We start from the raw sequence: 16,865 nt of genomic DNA on the forward strand, positions 1-16,865 counted from the left end.
TTACCTTCACTTAAGAATTTACACCTCATTTCCAGAGCAAATTTCTCTAGCTTCAACTTCCAGCCATTGGACTGTGTTACACTTTTTTCTGATACGCTGAAGAGCCTACCATTAAACATTCATTTCTATAATCCTGCTTCAGAGGGGGAGTGAAACCAAGCTCTGAAAACCCAACCCTAAAAAGCTGGGGCACTCCCCTCCCTTCACATGTGCTTCTTCAGGATCACTTAAGGAAGGTAGTATTGGCCCAGAGTTCAAGAACAGGCTCCCCAGAAGGCCTACCTCCTCAACTGCTTGTTATTCACATGGGCCAAGTAGGTCTGCTTTCCTTAGAAGTCTCAGCCTGGCTTGTGACTAGGGATTTCTTCTGTTACAGAGGTGACAGCAGGGGCAGAAGCTGAGCCTCAAGGCCTCTTACTGTACTCCAGCACTGATAATGTCTGTGCAGTGTTCTGTTCCTTTCCCACTCATGGGGAAACAGAGAGGGAGAGATGGCTGAGCTTCACAACCAGAGGCGCAGTGGCTGGTTCACTTGTAAAGAATGGGTACCATCTTCCATCTAGCAAACTGCCCTTCTGGCTTCACTTCCCACATGGAGATGGGGGGAAAAGATGGTTGCTTTCCTTGGAGCCAGTTCTTTTCCAATTCTGCCTGACTCCTTTCCTGCTAGGGGACAGGGGATAAAGTGACCACACCCAGCCTGGGCTGCATCTTTTTAAATTTAAGCCACTGAGTGATAAGCTGCAATGTCAGAAGTTATTACTGTGAGAAGGGATGAACTGGAGAAAGCAGTTTATTACTTTTGCTACTCTAGATCTGAAATTCAACACATTCCTAAATAAGAATTACAGAAAGTGTTATAACTAGACTTTCTATACAAGCATCTCAAATTCAGGCTACGGTCAATATTTAAGTGATAGGTTACACTCCTCTACAATGCAAACCACCACAAAAGTTCTCAAAATATTGTATCTGAGTCAGCCCATAAACATCCAACTCCCAATTGACCTGAACTTTTTCCTGGTTGGAATTAGAGCAAACAGTGGTAAATTAAGTCACAACCCTGCATTGTGATTTGCACAGGCAGACTGTTGTGCCTGCACAGAGTTCCTGCAGTCAATGGGGCGCTTCCACAAGCAGTGTGTTGTGTCCACACAGAACATAATGCAGGACAGGGGCCTTAGATGGCCCAAGGTAGCCACAACTCAGTGGTTGATTAGAAGAATCCAAGAACTACACTACTAGTTTTGTTCTGACTACTGAATCATCCAAGCCCTTGGCACTTCACACACACACCACAAAAAGGCATCCCCTTCTTCAGATTTTTTTTAAAAAAGTCATTTAGTCTGCTTTCATTTTGCTGTGCACAGCAGACAAGGGGTTTTCTGCAGGGTTTAAACACAGGAAATAAATTCCTTGGCTATAGAGTGTGGAATGCACACAGCCCTGGAACTGTAAACTGCTAACACTGGTTCAACTTTAGGCTGTTTTAAATTTCCCATGAAACCAGTTTAGTTAATACCATGGTGGAGAAACTATGTGCCCTGTTGACACTAGCGCTTCTGCACTGCTGCCAGTGGTTAAGTTTCACCATTTAGAAGTTTCCCAAAAGCAACGATTAGCAGTCTAGAAATAGTTCTGTTTTTAAGATATATGCATTTCCTCATACACCATGCAATTTAAAAACACATACAGCAATATTCTAAAAAGTCTTACCTAAGCAACGAGAAGACATCATACGAGTTACGGACACAGTTCTGATCCACCTGGAGAAGACTACTCTTTCGGGTGCCTGAATGATCCTTAAAGCAAAGCAAAGAAAACCACTTTAAATAAATACATACAATCAGAGTAAATTTTCTGATGAGACTAATGTGTGCCTGGGACCACACAACTGCCCTTACATTTAAAAAACATTGTATATTACAATAAAAAAAACTCAAAAGCACCAAAAAGAAGCAATTTAGTTCTCAGGAAGGTGGTGATGGCAGCATAAGACAAATTATGACCCTGCTGTAAATCTAGGGTGACAAGATGTCCTGATTTTTGGGTCTCTCTTATATAGGCTCCTATTACCCCCATCCCCATCCCCATCCCAATTTTTCACATTTGCTGTCTGGTCACCCTATGTAAATCAAACAGCTAAGCATGCAGCATAATGCAGTTATGTATTAAGTTATTAGCAGTGTTTAGTATTCCATTTAATCTTTCCTTAGCACATCTTTAACCCCATTTAGCATGAGTTGCCTAATATTGTCTACTCAGACTCAAGGATGCAAAAACGCAGCTCCGCTGAAACGCCCCAGCTTCAACCAGTTTTGAACACAGACCTTCTGCAAGGCACAATGCATTCAAGAATCTGCTCTTGGACATGCAACACTAACAGGTTCTCAGTAAAGTGATAATTAGACTGTTATTGTTTATCCATTCCATAAACACCCTTCAGAGATTCATGTATTCCTTGGGATGACCAAGGTATCTATGGAGGAGCTGCCGGTCAAAATTTGTAGGAACACAAAAGATTATGGCCACGGTCTGCACAAGGGATGGCAGGAAGGAACCGTCGCATTATCTTGTGCCGCAATTTTGTCAGATTTCAAATTAGTCTGTGTCAGGCAGGTGCCATACTTTGACAGACACACCTAGGAAGTGTAAGAACTCTTCCTTCCCAATCAACACTACAGTGTCCCAGCACTGTGCTGCCAGAGACAAAAAGGTAAGACAAGACGTAGGACAAGAGGTCTAGACGTGTGAACATTAAAGATGTGATTGCTCTTTAGGCTGGAGAAGAGAAAACCGACGTGACATGAAAACAGTTTTCAAGTACATAAAAGGTTGTTACAAGGAGGAGAAAAACTGTTCTTAACCTCTGAGGATAAAACAAGAACCAATGGGATTAAATTGCAGCAAAGGAGGTTTTCACTTGAACATTAGAAAACGCTTCCTAACTGTTCAGGTAGTTAAGCACTGGAATATTTACCTATGGAAGTTGTGGAATCTGTCATTGAAGAGCAGGTTAGACAGAATACTGGTCAGGGATGGTCTAGATAATGCTTGGTCCCCCCATGAATGCAAGGGACTGGACTAGAAGACCTCTCAAGGTCCTTTCCAGTCCTACAATTCTATGAAAAAAATACAGGCATTTACCTTTATGTATTTACCAGTGTTAGAATTTCACCAGGTCCCTGAAAGCGTTTCAGCAGGATATAGTGATTTTCTTCACTTTAATCACACACCATAAATTTAAAATGAACAGCTACTGCTTTCCACCACAGAAATAATTGCACTTTAATGTGGGTGAAGTAATCCTACCTAAACATCCTTTACTTGCCTGAGCGGGCTGTTGCGGGGTTTAGCTAATACTAAAGCGCTTGGAGGTCTTGTGCTGTACAGTTAGATGTCCCGTGGGCAATTCAGTAGGAAGTTTCCCCCCTTTCCATTTAAGCTATGTTTTTCTTGCACACACTATGGAACTGCGTGCTCTTGATAGTGACAATATAGCAAATATGCCATTCTAAAACTAGAAAACCAATACCATGCATTATCTGACCACTTCTAAAAAGGGAGAAACCATTTCTTTCTGATATGTTAGGAGTTTGATGTGTAGGATCCATCTTCTGGAAAGATACTAAAGCAAGACTTCACCACCTGAATCTCACTGAAAGGTTAACACAAGGCAGGAAATTTTCAAGCACTGCAGCATGAGATGCTGAAGATCCAGCTGAGAAATGGGCCTTGTTTGGTTTCAAACATGCAGGATTTAAAAGTAGGGCATGGAATCAAAGTTGTTAATTGGAAGAGTGCAGTAGATTAGGGCAAACAGTCCTGTCTCTCCCCCAAGACTCATAGGTCAGAAGGGACCAATATGATCATCTAGTCTGACCTCTTGCACAAAGCAGGCCACAGAACCCTACCCATCCTCTTCTATACAACCCCTAACCTATGTCCGAGTTACTGAAGTCTTCAAATTGTGGTTTGAAGACCTCAACTGCAAGAGATTCCACAGCAAGCGACCCATGCCCCATGCTGCAGAGGAAGGCGAAAAACCTCCAGGGCCTCTGCCAATCTGCCCTGGAGGAAAATTCTTCCCGACCCCAAATATGGTGATCAGCTAACCCTGAGCATCGGGCAACCTCACCAGCCAGCACTAAGGAAAGAATTCTCTGCAGTAACTCAGATCCCATCCCATCCAACATCCCATCACAGACCATTGAGCAGATTTATCTGCTGATAATCCAAGATCAATTGCCCAATTAAACTATCCTATCATATCACCCTTCCATATAACTTATCAAGCTTAGTCTCAAAGCCAGATGTCTTTTGCCCCACTACTCCCTCGGAAGGCTGTTCAGAACTTCACTCCTCTAATGGTTAAAACTCGTCTAATTTCAAGTCTAAACTTCCTAATGTCCAGTTTATACCCATTTGTCCTTGTGTCTACATTAGTACTAAGCTAAATAATTCTCTCCCTCCCCAATATTAATCCCCTGCAGCCTTCTTTGGCCAGGCTAAACAAGCCAATCTTTGAAGTCTCCTTTCATAAGGTAGATTTTCCATTCCTCGGATCATCCTAGTAGCCCGTCTCTGAAACCTATTCCAGTTTGAATTCATCCTTCTTAAACATGGGACACCAGAACTGCACACAGTATTCCAGGTGAGGTCTCACCAGTGCCTTATGTAAAAGTACTAACACCGTCCTTATCTTTGCTGGAAATACCTCGCCTGATGCACCCTAAAACGCATTTGCTTTTTAACGGCCATATCGCATTGGCGGCTCATAGTCATCCTGCGATCAACCAATACTTCCAAGGTCCTTCTTCTCCTCTGTTGTTTCACATGATGCGTCCCCAACGTATATCTAAAATTCTTATTAATCCCTAAGTGCATGACCTTGCACTTTTCATATTAAATTTCATCCTATACTTTTACTCCAGTTTACAAGGTCACCAGTTCTTCCTGTATGGTATCCCGTCCTTTTCTGTGTTAGCAATACCCCCAGCTTGTGTCATCCGCAAACTTTATAGCACATTCCCGCTCTTTGTGCCAAGGTCACTAATAAAAAGATTAATAAGATCGGTCCCAAAACGATCCTTGAGGAACTCCACTAGTAACCTCCCTTCCAGCCTGAAGTTCACCCTTCAGTACGACCCGTTGGAGTCTCCCCTTTAACCACTTCCTTATCCACTTACATTTTCATATCATTCCATCTTTTCCAATTTAACTAACAATCCCCATGTGGAACCGTGTCAATGCCTTACTGAAAGTCGAGTAAATTAGATCTACCGCATTTCCCTTTGTCTAAATAATCTGTCACTTCTCGAAGGAGGAGATCAGGTTGGTTTGGCACGATCTACCTTTAGTAAAACCGTGTTGTAATTTGTCCCAATTACCATTGACCTCAATGTCCTTAACTACTTTCTCCTTAAAATTTTTCCAAGACCTTACATACTACAGATGTCAACTAACAGGCCTGTAGTTACTCGGATCACTTTTTTCCCTTTCTTGAAGATAGGAACTACGTTAGCAATTCTCCAGTCGTACGGTACAACCCCTGAATTTACAGATTTATTAAAAATTCTTGCTAACGGGCTTGCAATTTCATGCGCCAGTTCTTATAATATTCTTGGATGGAGATTGTTCCAGGCCCTCCAGTTTTGTCCCATCAAGCTGTTCAAGTTTGGCTTCCACCTCTGATGTAGTAATATCCACCTCCATATCCTCATCCCGTTTATCATCCTTCCATCATCCCTAAGCTCCTCATTAGCCTTATTAAAGACTGAGGCAAAGTACTTATTTAGATATTGGGCCATGCCTTAGTTATCCTTAACTTCATTCCATCCTCAGTGTATAGCGTCCCACTTCTTCCTTCTTGTTTTCTCTATTTATATGGCTATAGAAGTTTTACTATTGGTTTTAATTCCCTTTGCAAGGTCCAACTCTACACGGCTTTTAGCCTCCTCATCTTTATCCCTACATGTTCTGACCTCACTAAGGTAGCTTCCCTTGCTAATCCCACCTTTCTTCCACTCCTTGTAGGCTTTCTGCTTTTTCTTAATCACCTCTCTGAGATGCTTGCTCATCCAGCTTGGTCTACAACTCCTGCCTATGGTTTTTCCCCTTTCTTGGGATGCAGGCTTCTGATAGTTTCTGCAGCTGCGACTTTAAAGTAATTCTAGGCTCTTCCGCATTTAGATCCACAATTCTTCAGTCCAATCCACTTCCCTAACTAATTTCCTTAACTCTTTAAAGTTAGCCCTTGAGAAGTCAAAACCCTAATCCCAGATCTATTTTGTTTATCCTTCCATCTAGTTTGAACTGAATTAGCTCATGATCCTCGAACCAAGGTTGTCCCCTACAACCATTTCTTCTACGAGGTCCTCACCGCTCCACCAAAGCCAAATCTAAAATGGCATCCCCTCTTGTTGGTTCTTCAACTACTTGGTGAAGAAGTCCATCCGCTATCACATCCAGAAAAAAATCTGAGCCCTATTATTCTTACAAGCACTTGTCCTCCATCTATATCTGGGAAGTTGAAGTCTCCCATGATCACACATTTCCCCTTAGTATTTACTTCATTAAAAAACATTAAAGAGGTCTCTCAATCCAATACAAATCAGATCCCGGCGGTCAGTGCGTGGGGTGTGCTACAATCTCAGGGGAGGCTCTAGTAGTTTCTTTCCCAGTTTGATTTTGCTCTGTCTTATCCATTCCATCACTTCTTATTTCTTTACAGTTGACCTCATCATTGATGTACAATGCTACTCCACCACCTTTGCCTTTCTTTCTGTCTTTCCTAAACAGCACACAGCCTTCAATACCTGTACTCCAGTCATGACTCCTATTTCCCACAGGTTTCTGTTATCCCTATATATATCCGGTTTTACTTCCTGCACCAGTAGCTCCAGTTCCTCCATCTTGTTACCTAGGCTCCTCGCATTAGTGTACAGACATTTTAATTTTTGCATCACTGACATCCTTTACCCTGTTACGTACAGACATTCTACCACCAGCATCACCTGTTAGTCTGGTATCTACACCGCCCTTCATGCCTGATGTCAATTCTTGGTCCACGACTGTATCCCTTCTTACTTTGTTTTCTTCCCTCCAAGGTTAAGTTCTGGCGTGGAGTCTCCTGGACGTCTCCCAATTCACCCCCCCCCAAATTCCTAGTTTAAAGCTCCTTTTGATCATTTCGGCGAGCCTCCATCCTAGAAATCTATTTCCCTCCTTACTCGGTGTAGTCCATCCCGAGAGAACAGTCTTCTGTCTGTAAAGCTTCCCAATGACCGTACATCCCAAGCCCTCCTTATAGCACCACATACCCGAGCCATGCGTTGATCTCCATAATCTTGTCACATCATTGTCGCCCTTCTCTCGGAACCGGCAGAATCCCACTGAAGAGATCACCTGAGCCTCGATTTCCTTAAGCGTCTTCCCCAACCTGGCATAGTCTCCCTTGATACAGTCCAGCGAGTATCTAGCCGTATCATTCGTTCCCACATGAAAGACAATCAATGGATTCTTTCCCGCTCCGCTAGAATCCTTTTCAGCCTCAGGTCCACATCCTGTATCTTAGCACCCGGCAGACAGCACACTTTCTGTTCTCTCGATCAGGTCTAGTTACAGGTCTGTCTATCCTTCTCAGTAAGGAGTCCCCAATCACGTAGACTTCCTTTTCCTGGTGACATTGTGATTCTCAGTCTAACCCCTGCAGCCACTGGGCTGCAAGTCCTCTCGATCCTATTCGCCCTTGCAATCCTCCTGGGGCTCATATTTGGTGTTGCCTCCATTGACTCTCCCTCCTTCTGCAGAGACTAGCTGCTCTTCTCTTTTTCCTTGCCCTTCTCCTTCAGCGACCATCTGCTGTGCCTTCTTCATTATCCAAACTCTGCAAACCTGTTCCTGAGTTCTATTTCCCTTCACTGGCCCGTCTTTTCTCTGCCTGGTTCTCCTAGTCAATGCTTCCACCATCCACTTCCTCCCCCAGCAGTCCCTCCTCAGAATTCTTTGGTCCTGCTTCCATCTGCACATCTGAGCTTATCCCTTCAGCACCCTGGTGTCTGTGTTCATTGGTCTGCTCGAACCCCCTTCTGAACTCAACCAAAGAGTGGAAGAGGGTGAGTAGTAATTTCAGAAAGAGAGATTTATATGTATGTCAGTCCCTTTCTCTCCCATCCTGCTACAGGATGGTAGCCTCATATTGGTGTCATCTGCCAGAAAGCAAAGAGCCAAAGAAGAATGAGTGAGTACATGAAGGCTAACCACCTTCCCACCACTCTCAAGCTGTTTACATAAAGAACATAAGAACGTCATATTGCTCAGACCAAAGGTCCATCTAGTCCAGTATCCTGTCTTCAGACAGTGGCAAATGCCAGGTGCCCCAGAGAGAATGAACAGAACAGGAAATCAAGTGATCCATCCTCAGTTGCACATGCCCAGCTTCTGGCAAACAGCTGTATGCAAAAACAGATTTCACATTTTGCGCTGTACCTTTTAATTTCTGTTTAACTTCCTCATTTTCGTGTAGTCCCCCTTTCTGAAATTAAACGCTAGTGTTGGGCTGTGTGGTGTTTTCCCCGCCACAGCTATGCTTAATTATACTATGGTCACTATTACCAAGCGGTCCAGCTATATTCACCTCTTGGACCACATCCTGTGCTCCACTTAGGACTAAATCAAGAATTGCCTCTCCCCTTGCGGGTTCCAGAACTAGCTGCTCCAAGAAGCAGTCATATAAAGTGTAAAGAAAATTTCTCTCTGCATCCCATGCTGCGGTGATATATACCCAGTCAATATGGGAATAGTTGAAATCCCCCGTTATTATTATTATTATTGAGTTTATTTTAATAGCCTCTCTAATCTCCCTGAGCATTTCACAGTCACTATCACCAACCTGGTCAGGTGGTCAGTAATATATCCCTACTGCTATATTCTTATTAGAGCATAGACTTACTATCCATAGAGATTCTACGGTACAGTTTGGTTCATTTAAGATTTTTTCTTCATTTGAGTCTATGCTTTCTTTCACATACAGGGCCACTCCCCCACCAGCATAACCTGTTCTGTCCTTCCAATATATTTTGCACCTGGTACTACTGTGCAAACTATGGAGAGAAAAGGAGGGATGCACACTAGGAGATAAGGAGGCATTCCAACCCTCAGCTGTCAGAGGGTAGTTTTCCCCTTGTTGAGGGTCTCCCCTCTTCCATCCTTCTGCAATATTCAATACTGGCACTGGACATGGCAAGTCATGCTGTTAGATCAGTGACAACTGACTTTCTGGAGAGGCAGTCTGAAACACATTTTGATAGATTCACCTTCCTAGAGCACTCATGGTCCACCTGATATTGGCTGATGAACAAGCAGGGACAGGAACAAGCGATCACCTTACATGTCTGTGGAGTTGTGGCTTCAGTCCCTCTCCTTGAAGGGAGGCAGTGACGTGACCCTTCAGTAGGGAACGTGGCCTCGTCTGCCTGCTTGCGTCATGGGCCTGAAAGCCTACCACTGCACAGAAAATGTCCTAGAAGACAGGGTGACCTTTGGGACACAGTAAAAGGGTTTCAAGTTACCGAGTGCAAAACAAAACCTGTCTGTCTCCTTCCCTTCAGAGACACCAGCAAGTCAATAAAACGCCATTAAGAATGCTGCTTTTGCCACTGGCAGATGCATGGAGGCTTCTCAAAAGGTGTTCCTGCAGGACACAGGACTGTCTTGTTGACAACCAGCAACAGTAAACAGTTTAAACGGAAAGGATCTAGAAAAGCAAGGAAGTGGAACCCAAGATTCCCGCTCCTTTCATCTTCCCACTAACTGGTCCCTGGACAGCTGATATGGCCTCCATCTGTAATTTTTGAACTTGGACAAGACAAACTGGCTACAAATGAACAACTAAAAACTAGAGTGTTAAATATTTACATGAACATAGAACGAGAAGGTCAGGTAGACCCACAGTAAAAACTGTTCAAGGTTTTGCAGATTCTGTAACCAAACATTTTAACAGCATCAAGAGGGAAACCCTTTTAAGAACCTACCCCAATCAGCTTCCTGCCATAAGACTTAGATCTTTGTCTCCTGCTGCAACACCGGGTAAGCCCAAGAGAGATGGGGAGGCTTTCTGCTCTTATTAGTATGGAAGATGAAGCAGAGACAAGCTACTGCAGGAGGCACAGAAGCAACAGGGATCTTAGGTGGTGTTGCAAGAAAACAAAAGAAAAAACCCACCCCCACGAGGGGAGTAGCTCTACACTGTCACTTTACAGCACTGAAACATGCAGCACTTATTGGGGTGGGGGGTGTCCACAAACCTGAGTAAGAAAGTTGCAGCGCTACAAAGTGGTAGTACAGACAAGGCCTCAGTGGTTTTAGCAAGGGGGGAGCAAAAACCCACTCAGAGCACATCATAAGGCTCCTTTGCAGAGTGCCTGAGAGGGTTGCTGCAGAGGCAGGGAAATAAAATCTATACTTCAAACACCACAGGAAAAAGGGGGACCACAGAATTCTAGGGGTTCAATGTCTTGACGATGAGTGAGAAGGAGAGAAGCTGGAACTAGCAGCAGAGTTAGAGAAGGCATGAGAGGGGTCTGAAAGCCACATGGTGATCTCTGGAAGAACAGCAGTGTTGGAGGCACACAGTTTTGCATTCACACTCCCAGTAGTGACTGGGCTGCTTGGATCAACAGCTAAAAGAACATCCCTCAGGGCACAGAATTGAAAGGGAGCAAAGAGGAGCTTTAAGTCTTCCCCAAAACCTTTTTTTCTTTCATCAACCTAGTGCCCAATGTCATAAAAAAGAAGAAACTGGAGTTTAACGGAAAAAACCTTAAGAACAAGGCTTTGTCTCCAAAAAGGGAAATGAACCAAATACCTCCCTGAAAAGTCAAAAGGTACAGATTAGTAAAACTCCTATGAAAAATGTCAACTGTCAAACCAACTCGATAAGGTCAGTTATTAGTCTACTGGATGCTAATGAAAACAGAGCCATTAGACATTATTAAGAAATGGATGCATGATCCTTGGCACCGCTTGGGACCAGTCGATCCCAGATAAACTAGTGTCTCTCTACTAAGATTAGCCAGTGCAGTGCATGTCCTTTAATGTCACTCCTTTACAGGAAAGTGTAAGGAACCCAGATGGGAATTTTGCAAGACTATTCTTCTGTCTTAAAAATGCAAGGGCTTGGAGGCTCCAAAACAGCAATTACAAAGCCATTTAAGCTTGTCTCCATGTTATGCTTTCAAAGAGCTATTCCATTTTATATATTTAAAAAAAAGTAGCAAGATGGTATGTGCGACTCTGGCTTGCTAGAGATCAGTAACAGGTTAAGTCCCAATCACATTAAGTCAGCCTTCCTGACAATGGAAACTAAGGAACAGCCACTACCACAGGAAAACGTATACTTAGTTTGGATATGCTGCGGCATCACCACTGTATCTGTAATCCCTCCCCTCCCTCCCCACACCAGCATTAATTTGCCAGAATTAATTTATTTTTACTAATCTACTCTATAGCAAGAAAAACTCGATTTGAGACCAGGAGGTATACTTTACTTTTTGAACCTGAAGTGGATCAAGATGTTTATTTAGAGTAGCAACAGATAAACTACTTCTGGTTATTAATTAAGAGTATAAGAACTGCCATGCTGGGTCAGATCATTGTCCATTTTGCCCAATATCCTGACTCTGGCAGTGGTCTGTACAAGAGCTTCAGGGCAAATTAACAAAACAGGACAATTATGGAGTGATCTGCCAGTCTTCCACGCCTGGCTTCTGGTCGTCAGAAGTTTAGTGTTGCCCCAAGCATAGGGTTGCACCTCTGACCATCTCTAATTGCCAACGATGGACCTCCATGTACTTATCCAGTTTTTTGATCCGAGCTATATTTTTGGACATCACAACTGTGACACTGCAGCCCTGTCATAAACAGATAACCAAGGGTTAATGTTTCTTTTACCTGTAAAGGGTTAATGAAGGGAACCAAACACTTGACCAGAGGACCAATCAGGAAACCGGATTTTTCAAAGCTCAGGGAGGGAATGTTTGGGTCTGTGTCTTTTGTCTGTCTCTCGGCTATGAGAGGGATCTTTCTATCTTCAAGCTTCTAATCTTCTGTTTCTCAGTTGTAAGTACAGGTATAAGACAATAGTGCTGTTATTGGTTTTTTTGTATTTACATGTGTGTAGTTGCTGGAATGTTTAAATTGTATTTTTTGAATAAGGTTGTTTATTCATTTTTTCTTTTAAGCATTGACCCTGTATTGTCAACTTGATACAGAGACTATGTTTATGTGTTTTTCTCTCTTTTATTTATAAAGCTTTCTTTTTAAGACCTGTTTAGTTTTCTCTGGTAGGCTAAGGACGGAAGGAAGATTCTCTTTGTGTTAGATCTACGGAGGGTGGATCAAACAGCCTCAGGGGAAGAAGGAGGGGGAGGGAGAGATACTTAATCTCTTGGTGCTGGTGTTTCAAGGACTTGAAGCTGTATCTTCCAGGGGAAGCCTGGGAGGGTGTACAGAGGAGACAAGGGAGGAGTTATTTCCCTTTGTTGTAAGACTCAGGGCATCTGAGTCTTGGGTTCCCCAGGAACGTTTTGGGAGACCCGAGGGAGTCAGGCCCTGGAAATTCCGGCTGGTGGCAGCGATATCAGATCTAAGCTGGTAATTAAGCTTAGAGGGTTCATGCTAGCTTCTCAGTTTATGAACGCTAAGGTTCAAATCTGAGTAGGAAGCTACGACAACCCCATATTCTTTGCAGTGATATTATATAGTTATGACATAATTATAATGTATTTTATGCAAGATACGTCATGTGAGGTGTCATTGGAAAAAAGTTATGATTTGCTGAATACAAGTTATCCTATTTGTATGCATATATAATATTTATATCTGAAATTAGGAATATTGACTATGCATCTGCATGTCAAATGTAGTTACACCTGAGTAACGCCCACCAGATAAGATGCTTTCAGTCTAGACAGTGCGTAGGGAAGGGCCTATTCTGGGCAATGACCGTTAGAACAAAAAAACAGTAGGCCTTAGGAGAAGCTTATCTCCCACCTGGGAAGCCTTCCTGAGAACACCATAGACAGCCCCCAATTAATGGCTGCTATGACTCTACAAGGATATGTGATAAGATCACATGTCTCTAGACTCCATCTTGGGATGTCAGTGTTTTACCACTGATTGGCATGGGAACCAAGCTTTGGGAACAAAGGGTTCCTGCCAGATGCAAAATGTATATAGGGCAGGGAGTGACAATGTGGGGTTCTTCACTCCCAACACCAGAATACTCCTGGAAACAATTGAGGAACAAAGACTGAACTGGGGGAAGTGCTGGACCCAGGCTAAAGGGATTTTAGCCTGTGAATGAAACACCTGGGGATTCCAAGCTGTAAAACAAGTGCAGCTTGCCCCTTAAGAATCTACAGCCTGCTTGTATTATTTCTTTGGATATGAATAGTAGATTCTCACCCTATTAAGTTTAGTTTGTGTTTTTTGTTTATTTGCTGGGTAATCTGTTTTGATCTGTTTGCTATCCCTTATGATCACTTAAAATGTATTGTTTATTAACTACAAACTTGGTTTTGCTTCATTTAAACCAGTGAGTTAAGAGTGAAATGTGTGGAAATCATAACTCAGGGGCTAAAGGCTGTTGCATATTCTTCTCCACATTGAGGGAGGGGGCAAATTGTATAAGCTTACGCTATATGGTTCCCTGTGCAGTGCAAGATGGTATAATGTTGGGTTTATACTCCAGAGGGTGTAACTGCAGCTGGGTGTGCCCTCACCTGTATGTAGGCTAGGAGAAGTGCAGGCTGGAGGGCTTGGTAAAGGAGAGAGAGAGGGAGCCCAGACTGGTGGGTCAGGGGGCTCAGTGGTACCCTAATTCCAGATGGCACCCCAGGGGGAACCCATCACAACAACATTCCATGGAAACAAATGCCACAATTTAGATGTACCTATGTGAGAAAGCACTTCTTGTTTGTAGTCAATCTGCTGCTTATTAATTTCATCAGGTGACCCTAAGTTTTTTTTATTGTAGGAAAGGGTAAATAGAACTGAGCTGTTTACTTTTTCCACCCCATTCGTGATTTTTTTAGACCTGTCAAACATATCCCACCCCTTAGTCATCTCTCTTCTAAGCTGAACAGCCCTAGTCTTTTTAGTCTCCCTTTGTATGAAAGATGTTCTATACCCTTGATCATCTTTGTTGCCCTTCTCTGAACCCCTTTCAGTTCTAATATATCCATTTTGAGATTTGGTGATCAGAACTGGACACAGGATTTTATATGGGGGCTCACCATAGTTTTGTATATTGGCATTATATTTTCAGTCTTATTTTCCATCCCTTTCCTAACCTTCTTAACATCCCTTCTTAACATAGTTTTTTGTCCGTTGCAAAGTGAATGGAAGTTTTCACCAGTCTATCCAAGTGACTCCAAGATCTTTCTTGGATGGTAACAGCTAATTTAAAATCTATCATTGTATATGTATATTTGGTATTATTCTTCCCCCCCGCCCCCGATGCATTCCTTTGCATTTATCAATGCTGAATTTTATCTGCCATTTTGTTGCCCAGTCACCTAGCTTTGGGAGATCGCTGTAACCCCTTGCAGTCTGCTTTGACTTAACTATCTTGAATAATTTTGTATCATCTGCAAACTTTGCCACTTTGCAGTTCACCCTGTTTGAGATCATTAATGAATATGTTGAACACGACAGGTTCTTGAGAGACAACACCTGTTCTTCTCTATGAAAACTGACCGTTTCCACCCTTTGTTACCTATCTTTCAATTAGTTACAGTAGAGCCCAGTTTATCTGACCCTCTATTATCCATATTAACCAAACAACCAGCACACACAAGTCCAGAAGCAGGTGATCTGTCCTGTGGCCACTAGATGGCACTATAGCCTCGCACTTTCCCATTGTCCAGATTATCCAAATTTTTGATTAGCTGATCTGACCCCAGTCCCAATTAGATCAGATAAAGGCGGTTCTACTGTACTGAGCCATGAGAGGATGTTCCCTGTTACTCTATGGCTACTTAGGTTTCTTGAGCACCTTTGGTGAGGGACCTTATCCAAGGCTTTCTGAAAATCCAAACACAGTGTATCAACTATCACCTTTTTGTTCCAAAACTACTTCTACTGACTCATCAGTTTGGGACAGCAATTCATATTTGTTGTTCAAAAGAACGGCTCTGATGTTCTTACCTCCCCCACAGTGAAAACCAAACACAAAGAATTCAGGCATGTTTGCACTACAAATTTAAGTCAATCTATGTTAGGTCAAACTACAACCACTGTAGTAATTACAGACGTTTTTCATGTCCATACTACCCTCCTTCTGTCAGCAGTGCGCGTCCTCAACAGGAGCGCCGAGTTCTGAGTGGGGAGCTGGGAGTCCTGCTTGTCATTTTCATGGCTCCAGCAGTTTAGCTGATCTAATTGGGAAATTGACAAGAATGACAGCCAACAGCAGAAGTAAATAATGCAGCATCTACACGGACACTGCATCACCCTAACTACACCAACGTAAGTCCTACGCCTCTCATGGACACGGAGTTATGTCCATGTAGTAAGGCATGTACATCGGCGGGAGCAAGCCTGTGGCGTAGATACAGACAATTAGGTTGACGTAAGATGCCTTATGTCAATCTAACTCCATAATTTAGCACCTTCTATTGTCTTGTCTTCTTCCTTTAGTGCTCCTTTAACACCTTTATTGTTTAGGGGCCCCACTGCCTGTTTGGTAGATATCCTGCTATTTAGTTTTTGCATCTTTTAGCAAGTCACTTCTCAATTTCTTCCTTGGCTTGTCTTATACTTTTATATTTCACTTGCCAGAGTTTGTGCTCCCTTCTATTTTCTGCATTAGGATCAGACTTTCAAATTAGAGGCAAAAAGAAATCTTCTAACGACCTCCATTAATCTGCTCTTTAGCACGGTGGCATTCTTTTTGTAGTCCTACTGTCTTTTATGATACATTTAGTCCGAGCCTCTATTACGGTATTTAGTAGTCTCCATGCTGATTGCAGGCATTTTACCCTTGTGACTGCTCCTTTTAACTTCTAACTAGCACCCTTATTCCGGGGTAGCTCCTATTTTTAACAGTTAAATGTTACCGGGGGGGGGGGGGGGGGGGCCAGCGAGAAATAAGAGGGTGTTGCGTATTTTCCCACCTACCAAGAAAGGAGGACTTAGAGTCTGTAAGGTTAGGACTGATCGTAACCTCCATTCTTATACTCAGGCCAATTCCAGCGTATAGTTAACTCTTAGAACCAGCGAAATCTTGTGTGCCGGTGCCATTTAGAGACTAAAATCATCAAGCATTGCCCCTCTCCAAAAGCGAGGTGATCTGACCAGGGTCTTCCGAAGGAATGACTGCCTCCACTAAAGAGCAAGCTATTGTATCAGAACCCAGCCATGCGAGTGAGAGTCATACAAATTCTCTTGTCTCGTCGCCTCCAATTGCTCCTAAAGGGGACATTCCTTCCACGCTCCATGTCACTCAATATCGCAGGGGATCGCGTGAAAGAATCAAGCCCAGAAAAAGTCTTTCCATCCCTATTGCGTAATGTTTTTAGTTTTGTAGCCATAAGCCCAGGACCTCGTTGAGCCTATTTCATAGTCAACCGTGTACACAGTGCTGATGTCCGATATTTTCCCTCCTACAAGGATGACTAATTTAGTTAGATTATGATCATTATTACCCAGCAATTCAGCTATAGTTACCTCTTAGACCAGATCTTGTGCTCCATTTAGGACTAAAATCAAGAATTGCCTCTCCAGGCAATTGTGGGTTCCAGGATGACTGCTCCAAAAAGCAGCCATTTATGGTGTCTAGAAATTCTCTCTCTGCATCATGC

The 16,865-nt window shown here is 43.0% G+C and overlaps 1 protein-coding gene across 4 annotated transcripts in view; it reads right to left on the bottom strand.

Annotated features, from left to right (window-relative positions):
* Window positions 1-16,865, bottom strand: part of UVRAG (UV radiation resistance associated) — a 160,870-nt gene that overhangs the window by 108,665 nt on the left and 35,340 nt on the right. For all 4 annotated transcript variants that reach the window (XM_075061809.1, XM_075061811.1, XM_075061810.1 and 1 more), the window contains one exon: window positions 1,717-1,802. In XM_075061809.1, the coding sequence (XP_074917910.1) occupies window positions 1,717-1,802 (86 nt within the window). The remainder of the gene's footprint in view (window positions 1-1,716; window positions 1,803-16,865) is intronic.

Source organism: Chelonoidis abingdonii, chromosome 1 (genome assembly GCF_003597395.2).
Source record: "Chelonoidis abingdonii isolate Lonesome George chromosome 1, CheloAbing_2.0, whole genome shotgun sequence".
NCBI classification, from domain to species: domain Eukaryota; kingdom Metazoa; phylum Chordata; order Testudines; family Testudinidae; genus Chelonoidis; species Chelonoidis abingdonii.